The sequence below is a fragment of the Herpailurus yagouaroundi genome, unplaced genomic scaffold (assembly GCF_014898765.1).
Source record: "Herpailurus yagouaroundi ecotype Mexico unplaced genomic scaffold, PumYag 160, whole genome shotgun sequence".
NCBI lineage: Eukaryota > Metazoa > Chordata > Mammalia > Carnivora > Felidae > Herpailurus > Herpailurus yagouaroundi.
Genome location: NW_024412401.1, coordinates 38,498,729 through 38,519,234, shown reverse-complemented (window position 1 = coordinate 38,519,234; position 20,506 = coordinate 38,498,729). Strand labels below are relative to the sequence as shown.

Below are 20,506 nucleotides of genomic sequence, written 5' to 3'. Positions count from 1 at the left end.
GTTAACTAACTTGAGAATAAAAAAACAAAAGTAAATTTAAATTTAAAAAAAAAAGAGAGAGAGAGAGAAGAGGAGTCAGAGAATGAGGTGGTGGCCTCACAGGAGCACTCCCGGAAACAGACATCCCTCCCCTAGTGGGAAGAGGGCAGACTCTACCATCTGTAGACTGTATGGAAGAGTCAAACATGGAATTAGGAGGCCCAGACACAAATATAATCTTTTCTTGAGAAAGAAAAATCTTTGGCCAAATTTCCAAGGATATTTCTCCCTAGTGGAGATTAGGGAGGTAATATTTACTTCGCACCTGCAATGTGCCCGGTACTATAATCACTCCTTTACAAGTTCATTTAATTTTCATAGCATCCTTTCAAGGTTGGCACTATCAGACCCTAAGAGGAAAAAAAAAAGATAGTGAAACTGAGTCCCAGAAAGTTTTGATGATTTGTTTAAGACCACTTATGCCTCCAGTAAGAGCCCTGAGCTTGAACTCTGTATGTAAGTAAGAGCGTTGAGGTTGAACTCTCTATGTCAGGTTGTACAATTTGTGTTCCACCTGTGCTCTTTCTGCCATTCCATACAAACCCTTATTAAAATACTCCATGAGAATCCCGTGAATTAGAGACTCCTCTGCATATAGCTACTCAATTCTGTAACTTCCAATCACGACCTGAATTCCTCCAGCGTCTATTCCTACCCATGGGAAGTCTCATCAGCCACCATTTTGTTTCACAATGGCAGCTCAAAGCTCAATGCCAATGCCGGTGACTTCTGACTAAAATTTTAAAAACTGAGTCAGATTCAGCCAACTCCTTTGAAGTTTTCACTACACAGACCAATAGACAGATAGGCAAGAGACAGCTATGAACTACCACATGGTCAGGTTGAAACAGAACTCCTTTTGTTCCGTCAACTAAGCAGCAATGATCAATGAACACCTTGCCTATTGGAAACCCATCTGGAGGTCTCCTCTCTTTTACAGGGTGTTAACTGGTTCCACTGGAAGGGCCACGAATATTCAATCCAGTTTGCTGAGATGAAGTTGAGGCCCAGCAATTTCCGAAACCTTGAAGGCAGGCGCAAACGGGCGTAAGTTCCAGGGACAACTGGGTGAGAGAGGAGTAGGGCCCAGAGAAAGAAGCAAATTTTACCAAAGTATCAACACAACCAGTCCAACCATCAAGCCACACCCGGGTATTTGTCAGGAGTTAAAGTTGACCATGGATCATCGGGGCCAATGGCGGAAGCACCCGCCTCACCTACCCTGCGAGTATTTCCTTCGCACCAAAGACAATGATCTCCACAGGTTTCTGTTTTGTTGTTTGAATCAGCAAAAAATTTTCCAGTGACAGCATCACAGTGGTTGTCCTTCTCTTGGGTGGCTCTGGGAATGGGAGAGGGGTAGGCTGTACAGTGGTAGTCGGTGTTAGAACCAGCTGTATTTTACACAAAGCTGTATAATTAATTATCATTATTTTTGTCCGCAACGATTCAGTGTGTGTCATTGGAGGCCGTCCCCAATTTTTTTTTTACATTTCATACAGCAAAAACCAGAAAAGCAATACTGTTTCGATTTTAAGGATATGATTAATATGATTAATATAATAATAATGATGATGAAAACTAAGGATTTTTAAAGAGATCTTCCTTTCCAAAACACATCTGGACAGTACCTGATTGTATTTTTTTTTTTTTAAATAAAAGCACAAGTACTTTTAAATTTGGCTGTTGTTTTGCCCTTCGTTGTTGAGCCTGAATTCCACCAAAGCCATATTTGAATAGATGGAGGAAAGGTGAAGAGGGATGGTGGTCAAGTCAGAGAGGAAGAAGGAAAGGTGGGAGGCTACAGGCTGGGGGAGAGGAAAGCACCTTTTTGAACAAAGTTGAGCGAGGTTGGGAAAAGGTTACCACTTAAGATTCAGCCTCTTACTCAACATTTTCAAGACTAATGGTTTGTGCTCTCACAGAGGCTCTCTTATACCCACCTTCTAAGGTAGTCTGCTAAAACTTCCATGATATAGATGAGGTGACAACTGTTATCTAGCAAGGATCAAGATGCCCAAAGGCAGACAGCCTGCGTTCACACCTTGGCTGCACCATCCCCTAGTTCCCTTACCTCTTTGTGTCTCAGTTTCTTAATGAGTAAAGTACAGTTGCTCACACTTCTCCATAGCATTTCTACGAAAAAATAAATGATGTCATCCAGATGAGGCCCCTACCATGGTGCCTGGTGTATATTAAATGCCACTAAGTGTTAGCTGTCTCTGCTATCACTGTTTTATGACAGGGTGCACAGAAGTGTAACGACTTGCCCATGGCTACCTGCCCACTTAATCATAGAACTAGGATTTCAGCTCAGGTTTCAAAGTTCTTGCCCTCACTCAGGACCCCGGTGAACATCCCTCCTTCCCTGAGGAAATGCGCGCTATGGGTACACGTTACAGAATGATTGAGGGTAGGGAAGTTCAGGTGGATCCTTCCTACAACCCTGAGGTCTTAGAACTAGAAAGAATGTCTGTTAGGAATACCTCCTTCTCCCCCAATCAGAGTCCGGTGTCCCCCAGCCTCAGCCTGAATGCATCTCGTGGTGGAGGGAACTCATTGCCCAGCACAGCAGATCTGTTTGTACTTGGCAAATATCGAGTCAGAACCACACATTACACATCTGTCTTTTAAAACATGGTAAGTTGGGGGTGGGGGGGGGGTGGGGAGCAACTCCCAGTTGATTCTCTCAGAGATTTTCAGCAAATGGACTTATTTAATGAAAACCTTTGGGCTGATAGGCCTCATTCAAATGGAATGTGATGGCTCAGATGTGAGGATGAGAAGAATTCATGGCTCAGGCCAGATCCTTTGCTGCTGAGTTTATCTTGCTTTAATAAATGCCATCGTGTTATATACACAACTGGAAGTTCCCGATCATAAGACTTGTTGCCTGCAATTCTGCCATAGCAACGCTTGCCTTGCTGTGTAAACCCCAACAAACGGGCTCCCTATAACAATCAGGCCTTAAGAGGGAGGCTTAACCCTCTGTTGACTGCTCCCTTGGGAGGCTCTGAGCCCCAGTCCTAGCCCCTCCCCCAAATACAGATGTAACTAAGCTGATAAGGTACTTCCCAGAAGCCACACCAGAATCAAATTCCGGTTGGTGAAGAATCCCCATCACATGGGAGTCCTTGACCTTGGCCCTGGGAAGGTGGTAGATACCCCCATATGGGGATGGGAAGGCCAAGACACTCAATGCTGCATAGTCGGTTTCAGACTGCCCACATACTAGTCAAAGCATGAGCTCACCATGCCTCAACCACGTCCTTCAGTTGGTGACTCTGGCTTTGTTCCAGCCACCTCCTCCATCTCAAAAGGTCTCCTGAAATTCTAGTCCACCCTCAAAGTCCAAGCCCACTTCTGCCTCCCCACCGAGAATGAATTTCCAAGGAGTCTGGTCTTCCCTTTGCCCTTCCTCTGTCTGCTCCCCTCCCTTTTCCCAGCTTATACCCTTCGAAGCCATCCCACATGAATGATATCTCAGGTTTCTGGTGAGATCAAAATGGGAAGTGTTGGGACACTGAAGGCAGGAGACTGGGCAGTTAGGGGGTCAGGGTACTTCTTTTCCAGCCCCATCCCTATAGCATCACAGGGGGGTGACTCTTTGCATCCTAACAGAGGCACAATGCCAGTCCGTCGCCCATCTCCATTCAGCATCCCAGGTTTTGGATAACTGCTCCCCCCACATGCCCCTTCGGGCCTAAGGATGGTCTCTGCACCTCAGCTTCTCTAGACCTGGGAACTGTGTTAGCCCTAGTGGCTCTCCTCCACATTGCCCACACCTTTAGAGACAGTCCCTCAACTTCTGCCTCTCCCAGGGACCCTGCCTTGTGAGGCTTCCATGCCAGAGGGGGGCTGGCAACAGCCACCATATCAGACAAGTGAATGTATAATTGCAAACTGAGTGAATCTATAATTGCATGTTTTAGAAGTAAATCTGAGACACTATGAGAACATCTACGAGGACCTGAGCAGGAAGGCTTCCCAGAAGAAGGGCTTCTGAATCGTCACCTAAACAATAAGTAGGACTTAACCAGTGAAGAAGGCAGGGGAGGCAGAGGACAGAGTACCCCTAGAGACCCTGAGGCAGCCAGGCCATGCAGAAAAAAGACAGAGGCAGCTGCAAGAATCTGGTCCTGCAGGTTCTTTTGGTCCAGAATAAGGATTTTGATCTTTTTCCTAAATGCAATAGGAAGCTGCTAAGGAATTTTTAGCAGGGGATGATTATGATCATATCTTTTCTTTAAACAATCTTTTTGTTGCAGTTTCAACTTGGGCAGAGAGGTGGGAGATGGGAGGTGCTGCAGGGGCTGCGTAGTGGTGCCATGGGGACGGGGCATATGGTGTGAGAGACATTTAGAAAGTAAAACCCACAGGGACGTGGGGGCCCAAAGAGCTACTCCACTTCCACACCTAGTTCCTGAACAGCCTTCAGTTCCTGCAGGTCTCTTCCAGATGTGGCTCCATTGTCTCATGAGGGGTGTGCAGAGCTGGAGTCGAGGTCCCACTAACCTCAGGAACCAGGAGGGCTGTAGAGTCCCAGAGCTCTAGGCATCTCTCCTCCGACTTTGGATGGGGGGTGGGGGTGGGGGAATCAGGGAGGGTCCCTGGGGGTTACTGTGGTTAGAATGAGGAAGGATTGATGCCAAGGGGACTCTGTCTGTGGCTGAATTGCAAAGGGTGAAGGTGATGGCTGGGCCTTACCCTGGGGGCTTTGTGTCCTGTGAGTGCAACTGAGAGTTGCTGATGGTGTTTAGGGCAGGAGTGACAAACTCAGGGTCGCTCTTTAGAAGTCCCACTCCCTTACTAGAAAGGCATTTGCTCAGGCTATGTCCTGTGGCCTCAGTGGGGTGTTAGAAGAACTCACAGGTGTCCCCCTGCCAGGATTTGGGCAGATGCTCTATGCCAGTGGCCAGCAGAGGGCTCACTCCCCCGCCCACCTCCCTCCAGGACCAGCCACACAAATGAATTTAAAGTTCAGAAAGGAAGCAGGAAAAGGCTCTCCTCTTGAAAATCACTCCAGTCTCGCCAAGACTGGAAAATAGATCTCAATGTGTTACGGAAAGAAACACACACACACACACACACACACACACAGTCAAAACGAGTAGTTCCCGTGTTAGCCCAATGCTTGCAACTGCGGGTGAAGCTGTTTCAGAGCCATGAGATGACTTCTCCAAGGTTCAGAGTGCCAGAGCAAGGACTGAATCCTAGGTCTTCTGACCCCTTAGGCCTTGAAGAGCATCTATTGGCATACTGATTCCTTTATCCATTCTTCCATTCGGTACACAAGGAACACCTGCCATGAGACAGTTCCCTCATAACACTTTACAGTTTACAAAGCCAACGTGATCATAGCTTCTCTAAAGTAATCGTCTTTGCAGTCAGAGCTGAGCTGGCATCCGTTTTCCAATTACTGAATGATCTTGGCCCAGTCGCTTAATTTTTCCGAGTGGCCCTAAAAATTGGAGTGAAGAAGACATACCCTGGAGAAAGTGTGATGATTTAAAAGAGAGAAATGGACAGCACCTGGCCTGGAGAAAATGTCAATACACATTTCTCTCTAAAGGTGATAGTTGTCTGAAGCTGAGAAGCGGGATACAATACTCAAGTCAGCCAGCAGATGGCAGGCTCCCCCGGCTTTCTGAGGGCACTAAAGGAAGCACTCCCCGCCCCCCTCCCCAGGTGTTCATGTGGCTGCAGTGATGCCACCTGGGCTCCCAGGCTCATAGAAACCTCCAGGAAAACCCCTTCTCTGCCTTCACTCCAATCCCCTGCTCCATGAGAGGTTCAAACCCTGCCGAGGGGACAGCAGGGTCATGGCAGGCTGCCTCTGCTGTTCTGGTCTCCCCTTTGGCTGCACAAGCCTTATGTCAACAACCACAAGCCTTCTTGCAAATGTACACCGGGGTGGGGGGTACATTCCTGGGGGTCAGGGAGGGAGGGCTTCTGGCCCACGTGTCCAGTCCCCACTTGGATTCTGTAAAGACCACCACTCTTCTCCGGCATGTGTAATGGCTCCATTGCAGTGACGTGTCATCACTGACTTACTCCCCCCCAAACCCCATTACTGCTCCCTTATGGTTGGTAGTGAAGGGTGAGCTCACACATCTGCTGCCCTATGGTGGCTCCTCTGGCTTGTCCGTGGCCCCTCAGCCACGTGTCTTCTCCTTCCCGACCGCTTAACTGTCCAGCACAGAGTGAGGCCCTTCTGGAAATGGGAACACGTTGTTGTCACTATTGTTTTACACTCTCTTCTCCTCAAAAGGCTGGTTTAGCTGGCGATCCCTCTGGATTACCCCGAGCAGCTTGGGCAACCCCGGAAACGCCATCAAGGGCCCTGTGTCCCCAGTGCTTGGCTCCTTGTGTCAGTCTACACCCCAAAGAGGTGTAGAGTGATCCTCTTAAAATGCTGAGTCAAACCATCTCATTCCACTGCCCCAAACCCTCCAAGCTTGCCTTCTGGCTTACAGCAAAGCTCGAGCCGTTACAGCCCTTGAAGCCCTGAGTGATCTGTCCCTTGACACTTCTCAGAACTCGATGCCGGTCTCATGGAGATCTCGGTGCATTGGCCTCTCTGCTGCTCTTCAAACCCAGCACTGTCCCACTTCTGAGCCTTCCCCTGGAATGCTATTCCCAGTACCACACACATGCACACACACGGCTCGCTTTCTCATTTCCTTCGGGCAACCTCCCAAAGCCGTCTGCTCAATGAGACTTTCCCTCACCACCCTGTGTAAACACACGCACATGCACTCCGCACGTGCGAATCCACGCACACGCACACAAGGCCGCCTGACCCCAGCACTCTTTATTTTTCTCCATAGCATGTCTCCACCTGACATGCTGCTGCCTTGTTTATGTGTATGATTTCGAGAAATTAAGCTCTGTGACAACAGGGACTTTATATGTCTTTGCTCCCCTGTTGTATCTCCAGCACCTCAAATAGAGCCCATTCTAGGGTCTCCCAGTCCTTATGTGTTCACTGAACATGTGACCAGACCTATTTTCTATTTCATTAAGCGTCAACTCTGTCCCCAGACCGTCATGTTAAGCAGAAACTAACTCAGAGAAGTGATTTTCCCGAAGCTGTCATGCAACCAGAATGGATTCCTATTCAGTTCCTGCTTGCCCACATCATTGCCACAATAGGTCAGAACCTGACGGTGTGGTTTAAAGAAGCAGCAGAGGAATTGCTCGATCGAGAGCCCCAGGCAGCAACCTCTCCTCAGCAGGGGAAGGCCGTGGCTGAGATGGTCTCAGAGCCAAGGAGGGAGAAATCCAGCAGGACATTTAGAGAGAAAAGCACCATAAATATCAGTCAATTCAGAGACAGAGCATGGCGTGTGTCCAACCAAAGTCACTTGTCCAGGGGCTTTCCACACATGTGGTCCCTCAGAGAGAAGCCTCCCAATTTTGGACCGAGGCCCTCCCACTGCACCACACCACAACTGAGAACCATTGTTTTTCAGGGCTAGATGGGAAGTGAGCAACATTAGTGACCTCTCAGGCCTTTTATTTACATATATTAACTTGAAAAGGGAAGTGAGAAGGAGAGAAAGAGAAACAGACTCAGAGAGTGAGACAGAGGCAGAGGTACAGAGAGAAGGAGAGACAGAGAGAAAGAGACAGATACAGAGAGAGAGAGAGAGACAGAGATAATTTTCCAGGTACGGTAGAAGCCTCATAAACTAAAGTCATCTAGTTGTGGGTTCAAGAATTTCTCCAAAAAAGAAGTCTATGTATTTCCTGAAAATCAAGTCCTTCTAGGCAGTTAGCAGAGGAGAGGGGGGAGCAGGCCTCAGGTGTGTGAAAGGGGTTTGGTCTACACAGCACACCCAGCTCAGCCGAGGCTTAGGACCGCACTCCCCCTGGGCACCCTTCAGGGGAGCATCAGAGTTAAGTTTGTAAAAGCATCGATCTCTCCCCAAAAGCCCAGTCCTAAGGCAGCAAACAACTTTCAAGTGAGTGCCACAAGGGGCTGGCTCCAGGACAGGCTACAAACTGCACGAGGGCCCGGCTTATTCCCTGTGTTCCCCCTGCGTCTCCAGCACCACATCCACAGTGCGTAGTGCTGGAACCCAGTCGCTGCACAATTAAGACTTCTCGATCAAGACATCAACTTATATAACTGCCAGGAAGTTCTAAGAAGGGCACTGAGGTCACGACCAGGCCCAGTGTGAGAGACAGTTACACTCAGTTAATAGACGCCTTATTAATCTACTTGTCATCCTTAGAATGGTACTTACTTAGACGATCAGATAGTGAAAAAACTGAAAACACCGTGTCCTTCAAGAAAGATGGCATAACGAGGAAGGACATAATCTCCGCGTCAGAATCTCTGCAGGCCTCTCATGGAACAGCGAAAGTAGGCTTATCCTATTGGGTGACAGAAGGTAGAACTGAGAGCCCATGGTGAAATCTACATGGGGCAAACAGTACCCAAATAAGAAAAGGACTTATGACCGAAACCATCCAGGGAACGAGTAGGCCGTCAGAGAAGCAGTGGACTCCTGGTACTGGAGAGGTCCTAGGTCTTAAGGTTCACACACTAAATAAAGTAGTGTTATAAAGTCCCTTCCAGCCCCAAAATGGACTTATTCTGCCCCTCCGGCTCAGTCAGTTGCCGCATACAAGCTTTCCAAATGCTTCTGCTCCAGTCACCAACCTGGGTCTCAAATGCAGCAAAAGGAAAGGACATCATGACAGAGTTAAGACACCAGGAAACACAGATGTTATTTGAAGAAGGCAGCCCCTTGGGGAGACAGGAGATAAACACAGTGTTGACTGTCCCTCTGATTAAACAGAGCACTTCCTCCAGGGAACACAGGGCAGAAGGAACCACACTTGCCAGTTGGCAAAACCTTAACTCTCTTAAAAATTCTAGGTTTAACGAGTTTCTTGGAAGCAAGCTTCTTACAGAAAAAGAAACCTGTAACCCCAACCATGACCCACAGGCAGAAAATTTCACTGTCCCCCCCGGCCCCCCTAACACACACTGGGATATTTGCTGCAAGAGATTGTTCAGGGTCAAATTCCACTTTCTAACTTTACTTAGGAAGTCACAGGGGGCTTGCACAAAGAGGCAATCTCTAGAAAGGAGATCTGAAGTGTAAACTGGGATATGATGTTATCATTCAGCCTCCAGGATCACTCATCCCTTAACCCTTTATTTCCGCTTAATCTGAATGCCAGAGCATTCAAGTAGAATGTACGTGACTTCATGTACATCATATAATATGTGTTTTTAATGCTAAGGCTTGAAACCACCAGACACGGAGGCAGGACCAAATGGTGGCTGTGTTGGAGGCAGGAACCATCTCTTAGCGAACTCTGTATCGGCAGCACCTGGTGGGGAAGACAGCACTATGCTAAATCAGTGAATGTACCAATGGACCGATTGATGGCTTCAAGCTTTGGCTCGGCTATGGAACTAGCAGTGTGACCTTGGTTGGGTTGCAGAACTTCTCAGAGTTTTAGACGTTTTCATCTATAATTCAGAAATACTAATAATCACCTTGTATGATCTCAATAAACGCAGTAATGTGTATAAAGTGTCCCAGAAAGTGTCTTGCTTATAGTAGGTGCTCAGTAAATTATGTCCCTTCTACTCCCTAGAACCGTCCGTCACACAAAGGAAATGATCAGTACACATTTGCCTGGCTGATCAATACTTGGAACTAACATGAATGAAATCAGTTAATTGAGGAGAAAACACAGACAGGCGCGGTCATGTGCGTTGGCTCAGGTAGCTGCTCCGTGGAAGAGGTGGGGGCAGAAGGAGAGAAGTAAATCCAACATTTAAATATATCTCTGCTGTGAGAGGCAGCCTCCACTCGTATTTATCTTTCATTTACACTGTGATTCTCTCTTGGGCATTTTGGCTCCTAAAGGCAAAGTTTCCAGATCTTCTGGAGGATTCATAGAAGATGCACGCCTTTGAAAGCTTTTCATTAGTAAAGCTGGACATACAGATGTGAGCAACTGTACTCAAAGCCATATATCCTGAAAGGACCCACATAGTAAAGTCCTGCTGTGTCTAGTCCCCCTTCCCTACCCCCAAGAACTTATTTCCGCAAATGAATGTGTGTTTGATGCTGTGATCAGGAAGTGAGATCAGGTCATCCAACGTGCCTCCTCACTGCCTTAGCTGCAGAGACAGCAAGGGGAAACTCATTACCCACGTATATCAATCATCATCGTGGCCCTGGTCTGTGGCAAATCCATTCCTTCTTGTTTCTTCCACCGGTTTCTGTTCTCTTTTTCATCCCAACGGTCTGATTTTGCTTTCCGTTTAATCCATAAATCTTTCTGGAAAAAAAGGGAAGTGAGAAGAACACCAAAGATATAAAATGGCACACAGATTCCCAATTTGGACTTTCCTGGTCTGAAAACAGACCTGACTTCTCTCCCTCAGCTTCACCATCTTTAAATGAGTGATTTTGCTAAAACAACAAGAGCATCGAACCCCTACAATAAGCACCAGCTGAATGCCAGGCACCGTTGGAAGTGCCTCCCGCGTCAGAAACTCACGCGATCTTCCCCTATATTCTGTGAGGTAAGGAATATCATTGTACCCATTATACACAGGAGGAAACTGAGGTATGGGAAGGTTGGGGAACTTCGAAACCACACTATTGTGTTTTATGTAATACGATTCGAATTATAATGGAATGCTTTCATTTAGAACCTCATCATGTGGGACCCAGAAAGATGGCTGTGAGTATAACTGATACGCTAGAAACACTGATAAGGGAGCGAGCCCACATGGTAGAGGCACCAACTGTCATGATAAGGAGTAAATTCCATGTTCCTTCTACCATTCAAATTCCGCTCTCAGGAACTGCAGAACCTGAAGGCAGAAACTATGAAAGCCAAGAGGTTATTTATTGTTGTAACTGGGTTGGAAGGAGAAAAGACCCATAAGGTAAAAGGGCACACAGCCTAATGTTTTCTCTGCCTGCAAGGCAGACACATCACTCCGCAAGCTCTTTCTGGCCTCATGCCTCTCCGCAGAGGAGAATTGAGACCAGGACGTGATGAGGGAAAACCACGGGCTTCTGGGTGACTCACACTGTGTTCAGGCGAGCAGGTCCTGCCCAGCTGGCTCTGACAGGGAGGGGGTTGCTCTCACCTGCAGCTTGGAAATCTACGGTCAACAGAAGAGACTACCCTGCTGTTTTGCGTTTCAGAGTCTCCAGAATCCCAGGGGCCACTCCAGGCTGCTTTGCTTTCTCACCAAAACTCGAAAAGAACCCCCCTCCAAGTCCTAGAATCCCTTTGCCATCAGGGTTTCAGAAAGAGCTACAGTCAATTGAAACGCTTCTTCTTCAGGGTGTGTGTGGAAGTCACCACTTCTCCCAACCTTTAATGACATCATCTGTGCGGCCACCCCGAGGGAGCGGAGCCCAGATACACAGAAGTGCCCTTGAAATGGCGAAGCAGGACCAGGAGGTGAAACCTGTCCATTCCCAAGAGAGCCTCCTGCCGGCCCGACAGTACGGAAATTACGCTGGACCTGCTGGCCTCCTCCCAGGTGCACCTGCTGCCTGCTCAAGTCTGCTAACTGCTTGCCTTCCTTGCTGTGTCTGACTCTGACACCTTCTACCCCAACGCCTGATCATCAACCAAAGTTTTAGTACTCTTTGGTGCCTGTTTCCTGGACTGGCAATGGCATTTGACTCTCTTTTTCTGTAACGAGCCCAGTCCATTACAGGTCTTGTTTGAACGGCTCCCAACACCAGGGTACATGCACAGCCTGGTAGGCTTTAAGCTACACTGGACAGGCTTCCATAGAAGGTTCATGGAAAGAAAAACATCATAGAGTAACCACAGGTATAGGCTTCTTCAGATAGGATGTTACCTTCTGCACCTAGACCTTTAGTATGGCACAGAGCAACCCTTAAGTGCAAAGAGGCCCAGAGTGAGAAACAGCTTCCTCAGTAAGATGGCCTCAGGGGACATTTGCCCTCCCTGGTCCCTGATGTCAGTGCAGCTGCAGGGAGCAGGTTCTCCTGTAAGCATGCCTCTCAGTCTCTCCACTTCTCTTTCCTCAGAGCCTGGGAAGCCACTCTGATCTAACACAAGGACATTTTCAGAGTGGGAGGTGGGACATACCTAGGGACCCTCAACCAATGAAGGACAGGAACACTGGATGAATGCCCCGGTCCTCTCCTTTCACAGAAGGAGGCACGTTCAGTATGAGGGCCTTCTCATGGGGCCCCAGGGGGACTAAGCCACAGTTGTCCTCTGCAGGAACTGAACAGCAAAGCTCATGCTGGCTGTCCCTTCCTCCCTGTCTCAACCTGCTCTCAGCCCTACTCCTGCATCTGGGAATCATCTCGCAAGCTCTTGCCTCAGGCTCTACTTTAGGCCTGATGAGCTGAGGCTATAGTTATAGTGAGAATCAGGAGTATTGTCTAGGATCGAGTCAGTAAGGTCAGTATGAGCCAGACAGTGAGCAGGCCATGGAAAAACTTTAGATTTCAGATTCCATTGCCTGGGTAGTTAAGATGATGGAGCCCAGCCTAGGAATCCAGCCAGCGGGACTTTGGGGCAGGGGGCAAGTAATGGCTGGAAATCTGGCCTCACCAGGGCTAGATGGAGTCTCTGGGCCTCTGCTGATCTGGCTGAGATTCAGAGAAAGAATTGGAATGGCTAGGGACACTGATGCAAAAAGCCGCTCACCAAAATGGGGCCACAGGGAAGCCACAAGGTCAAGGTCTGACTCAACCCTTCTGCCAGGGCCCAGAACTCATCTCTAGCACATTGGATTTGGCATGAAAATAACCACAGCTTTCCTGAGTGTGCCTATTTTCAGCCTGCTCAACAGTTTTCATAATGAGCTCATTTGGTTCTTAAAACAACCATATAAGTCATTCTCCCCATTTTATAGATGAGGAAAGTGAGCCCACTATGCACTTGAACCAAGACTTTAATCCAGAGTTCTTGGGATTTCAAGCTGCAGTCTCTGGCCAACCAACTACCCTGCCAGGATCCAATGGAGCTGCAGTCCAGGTTCAAGGTCAACAACTGACCTTGCAGATATAAGCTTGAGGACTGCAGTCAGGACGAGCTGGGAGAGGTAGAAGATGATTCTCAGTGTCAAAATGCACACACGGCATGGGTTCACCAGCATTGCCTAGGGACAGATGCTGCTTATGTCTTAGACTCACAGTGACAGTGACCGTGTCCTATGAGGTCACATTGCAATTGTCCCTCCATTCATGTACAATGTTTTTCAGATATGTCATCTACTTTTAGGGCCTGAAGGAAAAGACTCCAGGTTGGGGTGGGCAGGATGCTTGTCATTTAGAAAAGAACCCACAGCCAGGCTTCTATCTGCAGGCCACACTCCCATTTATAAAACATATTCTAGTCCTTGAAATCATGATGCTGAGGATGAGTAGAGAAAGCCATATGACTCCCATTCCAGAGAGGAGTAACAGGATCAGAGATGTTGAAAGGCAGGACAGTGTGGCAAAAATACCATCCACTGACCACGGAGCCAGGAATGCCCAAGCTCTGACCTCGAGTTGCCTTGCCTCACCACCAGCTCCCTATTCACCTCGGACACTGACTTTGCAGGCTGCGTGTTGCAGAGGAGAGGGTTCAAAGGTGGAAGGAGCCTAATCCCCTGAACCACCCCACAGAGCAGAGGTCAAATCCACAAGTAGCACTGTTCTGTGACATGAGCAAGTAATATATTTTTATAGCATTTTGCCACGGATTGCATGAAGTTGTTTGTTATAGCAGTTAGCCAACCTTGGCTAATACAGGTCCTCTGTGGTCAAGGTGGTTTTCTCTCTGACATCAGTCCAGTGGATTCAGCATCATTTGGAGCTTCCATCTGGTGCTTTTCAAGCTGGTCTTCACTGACTGCTCATTCCTTGGTTTCTGTGATGTCTATTCTTGATGTCAATTCCAAGGGCCCCATTGCCCTTGAAACCAGTGAGGCAGCAAAGCCACACACGACCCAGCTCTCCTTCCTGGTGGAGAAGAGCCAGCCTCATCAGATAATCCAAAAGCCAGATCAAAGGGCACCAGACCCAGTCACAGAAGACCTGACACTGACCTTAGCTTGACTTCTAATTCGCTGTGTCACCTTGAGCACATTTCCTCAGTTTTTGGTCTCGCTTTCCCATCTCTAGAACTGTGGGGTTTCCCTCAGTGATACCAAAGCAACTGCTAATGCTTTAGGATTCTAACATGTAGATTCAAGACCCGAGAGAGAAAGGTAAAGGTTAATTACTCAAAGCTGTGGGATAATTAATGAAGGTGATTTCCCCCAGACTCTAAGGGAAAAAAAGATTTTGTTGAAAAGGAGAGAATTGTTGAGGCTGATGTTATGTTTAGGAAGGCAAACCATCAGGCTGTTTCCATTTTGAGTCAATCCCACTGCTTGAGAGGTAACAGAAGAGAAGGGAGAGGCCACAGGCTCTGATTTGGAAAGACCTCTGATCAAATCTCGCCATTACTCCTAATGACCGTGTGTTTGCAGGAAGTCACGTCTCTAGCCCTCCATGTTATCACTGGTAAAGCGGCACCTGTCAGAAAGCTATGGTAATCAAATGAGACAGTGCAAGTAACACACATTGTAAGTTGTAACAGGGAGTTCCCTATACTGTCCTCATGCTAGGGCGAGGGGGAAGCAGGGGGAGGGATGGAAGCATTTCCTTCATTGTGCAGCTAATCATTTATCTCAACATTGTGTGTTAGGTACTCACAACACACAGATGAATAAAACATAGCCCTTGACCTCAAGGTTTCAACGTCTCGGTGGAAAGACAGACGCATGCACAAGTTACTGATCCCCTAATATGATAACTATCTCACACACGTATAAAGAAGCCAGCACCACCCCTTCTAGAAGACGCCCTAGAGAGACATACATGGGTGCCGATTGAAACATGTACAGGAATGCCCACTGAAATTCTGGCTACAAATTTAAAAAGTAGAAAAATATTGAATGTCCATCAATAAGAGAGCAAATAAAATATAGCACATAAATAACTAGAATTATTAACATGTAGCCTCATTAAGATTGAAGGAAAATTCAGTTATCAGATTATATGTACATTCAGGTACCATTTGATTAGATTTTAAAACCACACACCAAATATTCTGTGTTTTTCACTAAAGTGTGCAGTTGTATGTATTTTTTTTTTAATTTTTTAAATTCATTTTGAGAGAGGGACGGGCAGTGAGAAGGGACAGAGAGAGAATATCAAGCAAGCTCCATGCTGTCAGCACAGACCCTGACTCAGGGGCTCAAATCCACGAACCGTGAGATCATGACCTGAGCCAAAATCAAGAGTCGACACTCAACCGACTGAGCCACATAGGTGCCCCAATGTATATAAGTATTTTTTTAATGTTTATTTATTTTTTAGAGAGAGACAGAGACAGAGACAGAGACAGAGACAGAGACAGAGACAGAGTGTGAGCCAAGAAGGGGCAGAGAGAGAGAGGGAGACACAGAATCTGAAGCAGGCTCCAGGCTCTGAGCTGTCATGTCAGCACAGAGCCCAATGCAGGGCTCGAACCCACGAACCGTGAGATCATGACCTGAGTCGAAGTCCGACATTTAACCGACTGAGCCACCCAGGGGCCCCAAGTATTTTTTAAATGGACTAGAAGAATCCACATCAAACTCATGAGCCTGGTGGCTTCTGGGAAAAGTAGGCAGGAAATGGGTCTAGGGCTAATGCTCAAAGGGGACAGTAATTTCATCTGTAATGTTTTGTTTATGTTTAAAAACTCTAGAAACCAGTATGATAAACCTTAGCATTTATTTTTTGCTTTGTTCATATGTGTGATATTATTCTTTATACCTTTCTGTATTTTTTAAATTTCTCAAAGTAAAAGTAATCAAAATATAGCAATGGGTTGTACAAAGAACCATGAAAAAGTCCTTCCCTCAGTTAACCTAAGCTGACCTCAGAGTAAGTAAACACTAGAAGGTAGTAGCCAGCAAGCAAGATCAAGGCTGATAGGAGTTGGCCAGTGGTGGCAGAGGGTCATGGAGAGTGTCAGTCAATCCTGTTGACACTGTCTGGGAGTCAGCATGAAACTTTGATTTGAAGAAATGAAGAGCTAGTTTTCACTCCTGGATTTACCACTTGCTAATATAACAAGGTCGCACATGTAATCACGCATCAATTCTCAAATTAATTGCTGTCTCTAAAGAAACTAGTTCCTTATGCCAGTTAACAGATAAAAGGTGGACTTTAAATTCTATATAATTTATACTTCATTTCAGCCAATAGTTTAAACAGTCTCTTTAGCAACTTCTCAATACCTCCAAGAGAAAAAGATCCAATCTCTAAAGGAATGGTTTTCTGCCTGCTATCCCCCGACTCCTCTCCAAGATGGCACCTGGGTGTGGTTTATGCACCCTCATGGTGGAAGGGAAGCACTGGGGCCCAGAGCCCGTTTGATGCTGGTGTTAGAAGCAACACCCTTGATCTACCTAATTGCAGACTGACCTGCTGGTATTTGCATTTGAAGTCTGCAAGTGGTGAAACTTGAGGCTGGCTGGGTTGCTCTCTCTCTGTCTCTCTCTGCTCAGGCAAAGTCTGGGTGCTCCCTGGCTGATTCAGGCCCCCCTCCTCTAGACCTTTCTGAGGCCTGGCAGTGAATCCATTCAGCTTCAGTCCAAATAGTTTGTTATCTCTGGAGCCTTCCCTACAGAACCACCTTGATCCTGCTGTGATGGACCTTCTAACCAACACCCAGCTGTCTACAGTGCACAGGAACCAAACCCAGCTCCAGAGGGCTGCACCTCTAAGCTTCCCTGGGCCTCAAAGACACTACATTGCCATGTTTATTTTGATATGGCTTCCCTGGCATTAGTATGGTGTCTTGCAATGTGTCTCTGCCATGTGGCTCCCCCAGCAGAGAGTGGAAACAAGAACTACCCTCTGTTCTGAATATTTCTTCTACTTATCTAAAGTGATTTTCTTCTCTTGGTCAAATGCGCCTGTAGGATGTTTCCAGTCCCCTCTCCTTCTTTCCTCCCAGTCTTCTTTCCATAAAACCCTCAGCTGGTGTGATAGTTAATTTTATGTGTCAAGTACCACAGGACTCAGATATTTGATCAAATATGTCTGGATGTTGCTGTGAAGGTACTTTTCAGATAAGATTAACATTTAGACTTTCACTAAAGCAGATTGCTCTCCATAATGTGGGTGGGCCATATCCAATCAGTTGAAAGCCTTAAGGAAAAGACTGACCTCTCTCAAGGAAAAACGAATTCTGCCAGCAGATGGCCTTCATACCCAAGCCTCAATGTCAACTCCTCCTGGGATTTCTAGCCTGCTGGTCATCCTCTTCTTCTCTATAAGGTCCAGTTTATAAGGCTGGGGTCTTACTAAGGAGGTCAAGTGCCTGTCTTCTGGATAATGAATTTGAAGGAGGTAGGAGGCTGCAAGGAAACCATGGCTAAAGGGGAGAAACTTACATTTGTTACTATAAATTTTTATCATCATTACCATGTGTGACCTTGGACAAGTCTCTTGACATCTTGAGCTTCTGTCTCACAAAGTTACTCAACTAATCAAGACATTATTATCACTAGTAGTCACAGTAAAGTTTAATTAAGATTGTGAGTGTTGGAATTTGAGGTTTTGCAGGGGTGAGGGTCAGGTAATGAAGTCAGTGTTCATGGGCCACAGTTAGGGTTTTATGGAGTGGATGTGCATAAGGTAAGTTTTAGATGACCAAATCAAGGCTGGGTTATAAAATCCAGGTGGAGGGTAGAGCTGGGACTACCATGTGGTCAGCTATGACAGGACCAGTGATGTGGGGGCAGTGGGATCACAGTCAAGCAACAGAGAGTAATACCAGCTACTTCTTCCACAGTTCTTGTCCCGAATGATGTGATCATAACAAGTTTGTCTTTGATTAAAAAAAAAAAAAATCCATGCTGGAGCCAGCTTTACCTTCTGCCCTGCCAGGTAAGAAGCAAACCTTCTAGCAACCTCACCCTTGGAGTCTGAGAAGGACGGGAAATTCCCCTGGAAGCCCAGAAAGAACGGAGGCCAAACTCTGGGCTTTTTCTGAGCAAACATTTTGAGAGAAACCAAAGTGATGATGATGTGGAAGAGCAAGCGGGGCTGTCCCCTCAAACAGCAGCAAGGCTGGTGAAAACACAGGGATTAGTACCGATGAATCATTGCCAGTCCTCTCCCTGATAGCGCTTGCTCATGGCAACCCAATAAATACCGGATCTCCGAAAGCGCTGACAAGTTACCCACCATGCCTGGGAGTTAGATGGTTTTTGAAATTGGTGGGAGGAGAAAGCGAGGAGTGGAGACACGGGGGCGTACCCCCCTTCCAGAATTCGCGTTCTTCCTTTTGGTAAGATGGTTTCCTACTCTTTCCGAAGTGTGGGTGATTCTAGAATCTAGATGAATGGTGCCCAATCCCAACCTTCCGTTCTTCCATTGAGGGGGTGGGAATTCATGTCCTTCTGTGACTCTGGCCCTTTGAAGCAAGGAGGAGATGCTTGGAGGCAGGTTTCCTTGCTTTGGGTTATTAACAGCGAGGGCAGACTAAAGGTCTTTGGAGCACTGCTTCAGACAGAGTCTAAAGTGAGCCACGCTTTAAAAGAGGCAATATTCCACTCAATGTCTTGATGGTGCTGGTAGATACACAGACGTATACATGTGCAAAATGTGTAGAACTAAACACACACACACACACACACACACACACAGATAAGTACAAGTAAAATTGAAGAAATCTAAATAACATCAGTGGATTGTTTCTATCTCAACATCTTGGTCTCAGTATTCTATCTTACTGTAGCTTTGGAAAATATTACCACTGAGGGAAATTGGGTAAAAAGTACACAGAACCTCTGTATTATTTCTTTTAAGAACAAAAACAGGTTAATTGAGATATGATTCACCTCCCATACAATTTCCTCATGTCAAGTGTCCAGTTCAGTGGCTTTTAGTACATTCCCAAAATGGGCCGTTCATCACCATCATTTTAAAACACTTTAATTATCACAAGAAAGAAACTCTGCTCACTTTATCTGTCGTCTCTTAATACATCCATCCCCTAAGCCCTAGGCAACTATGAATCTACTTTCTTTCTCTATAGATTTGCCTGTTTGGGATATTTCTTGTAATTGAAATCATACTGTAGGTGGTCCTTAGTGATTGGCTTCTTTCACTTAGCAATTATGGTAGGTGTATCAATATTGCATTTGCGTTTTTTTTTTTTTTTTTTTTTGATGAATAAGATTCTACTGCATGGATAGACCACATTTTATTTATCTTTCATCAGGTGATGGGAATTTGGGTTGTTTCCACTCTTTGGCTATTAGCATAATGTTACTACAAATATTTGCATACTAGTTTTTGTACAGACAGGTGTTTTCAATTGTCTTAAGTGTGTACCTAAGAACAGAATTGCTGAATCATACGGTAACTCTATGTTTAACCTTTCCCTATGGTCTTGGGAAGGTCACTTCTCCTTCTTTCCTACTAAACAGGCATCACCACATGCCCCTTACCAAGCTGGTATGAGGACTACCTACATAACATAATTCAGTGTTTCCCAAACTCCAGTCACTTCTGCATCTACATCCTCACTTCTACCAAATTCACTTACCACAGCGATTGTCATTTATTTACTACTTTTTTCACTAAATCGATTCTTTTCTTTGCATAAACAACCTTATTTGTTAAAGGAAACAAAAGCGGATGCTCATTTGTTCACATTTTGACATCTCTGAAAGCAATGTGTTTCTTATCCTGCGTGATAGAGGATGGTTTAATTAGCAGAATTATTTTCCTTTCTTAATGGAATATAGAATAAGGTTGTTTTTATAATCAGCAACATCTTAAGTTCTATTAAATATGGAATGTCATTTCTTTAAGTAGAAAAATGGGGCTGCTTATTAAAAATAAAAGGAGCCATTTAAACAACTACATTTTATTAAATCACATTTTAATTAAATTTCAGCCAGAGCGTGCTGCCTGCAAATATTGTTAGCCTGAGGTCTACTCCTGATCTATTAAAAAAGGGAAATTTAGCAAGCAAAGAGGGTTAGCAATATAACTCACTAGCACCAAACTGATAGGATCTTCATGATGCAATAAAGCACCTAATTCCGTGTTACGCATAGTCACACTATGTAGCACCTAAAACCATCTCCATTAGTAGTAGCAAGTGTCTTTCTTTAAAAAGCACTGGGGAGAAGCTGAGTGCCCTAGCAGCTGAGACCTGCATCACTGCTTCTGGGAATTAGGGATGATATACTTGGAGTCCCTAGGGGAATGAAAAGTACAATGTAGTGTTCCACCCTGAGATATCGTGTAGCAGTGGGAAATGTCAATTAGAAACACACCCATTGACTTGGATAGAGTCTGAAAATGTTGAGTGAAGGAAGGAGAAACTGAATGAGAAACACATCATGGCATCATATATAAAAATTAAAAGTTTACCCATT

The 20,506-nt window shown here is 46.0% G+C and overlaps 1 protein-coding gene and 1 long non-coding RNA gene across 8 annotated transcripts in view; one reads left to right on the top strand and one right to left on the bottom strand.

Annotated features, from left to right (window-relative positions):
• TNC (tenascin C) overlaps nucleotides 1–1,717 on the top strand; it is a 95,168-nt gene extending 93,451 nt beyond the window's left edge. For all 6 annotated transcript variants that reach the window (XM_040482102.1, XM_040482103.1, XM_040482104.1 and 3 more), the window contains one exon: nucleotides 980–1,717. In XM_040482102.1, coding sequence (XP_040338036.1) covers nucleotides 980–1,090 — 111 coding nt within the window. In that variant the 3' untranslated portion in view covers nucleotides 1,091–1,717. The remainder of the gene's footprint in view (nucleotides 1–979) is intronic.
• LOC121034890 (uncharacterized) overlaps nucleotides 1–20,506 on the bottom strand; it is a 131,034-nt gene that overhangs the window by 11,161 nt on the left and 99,367 nt on the right. The window lies entirely within an intron of this gene.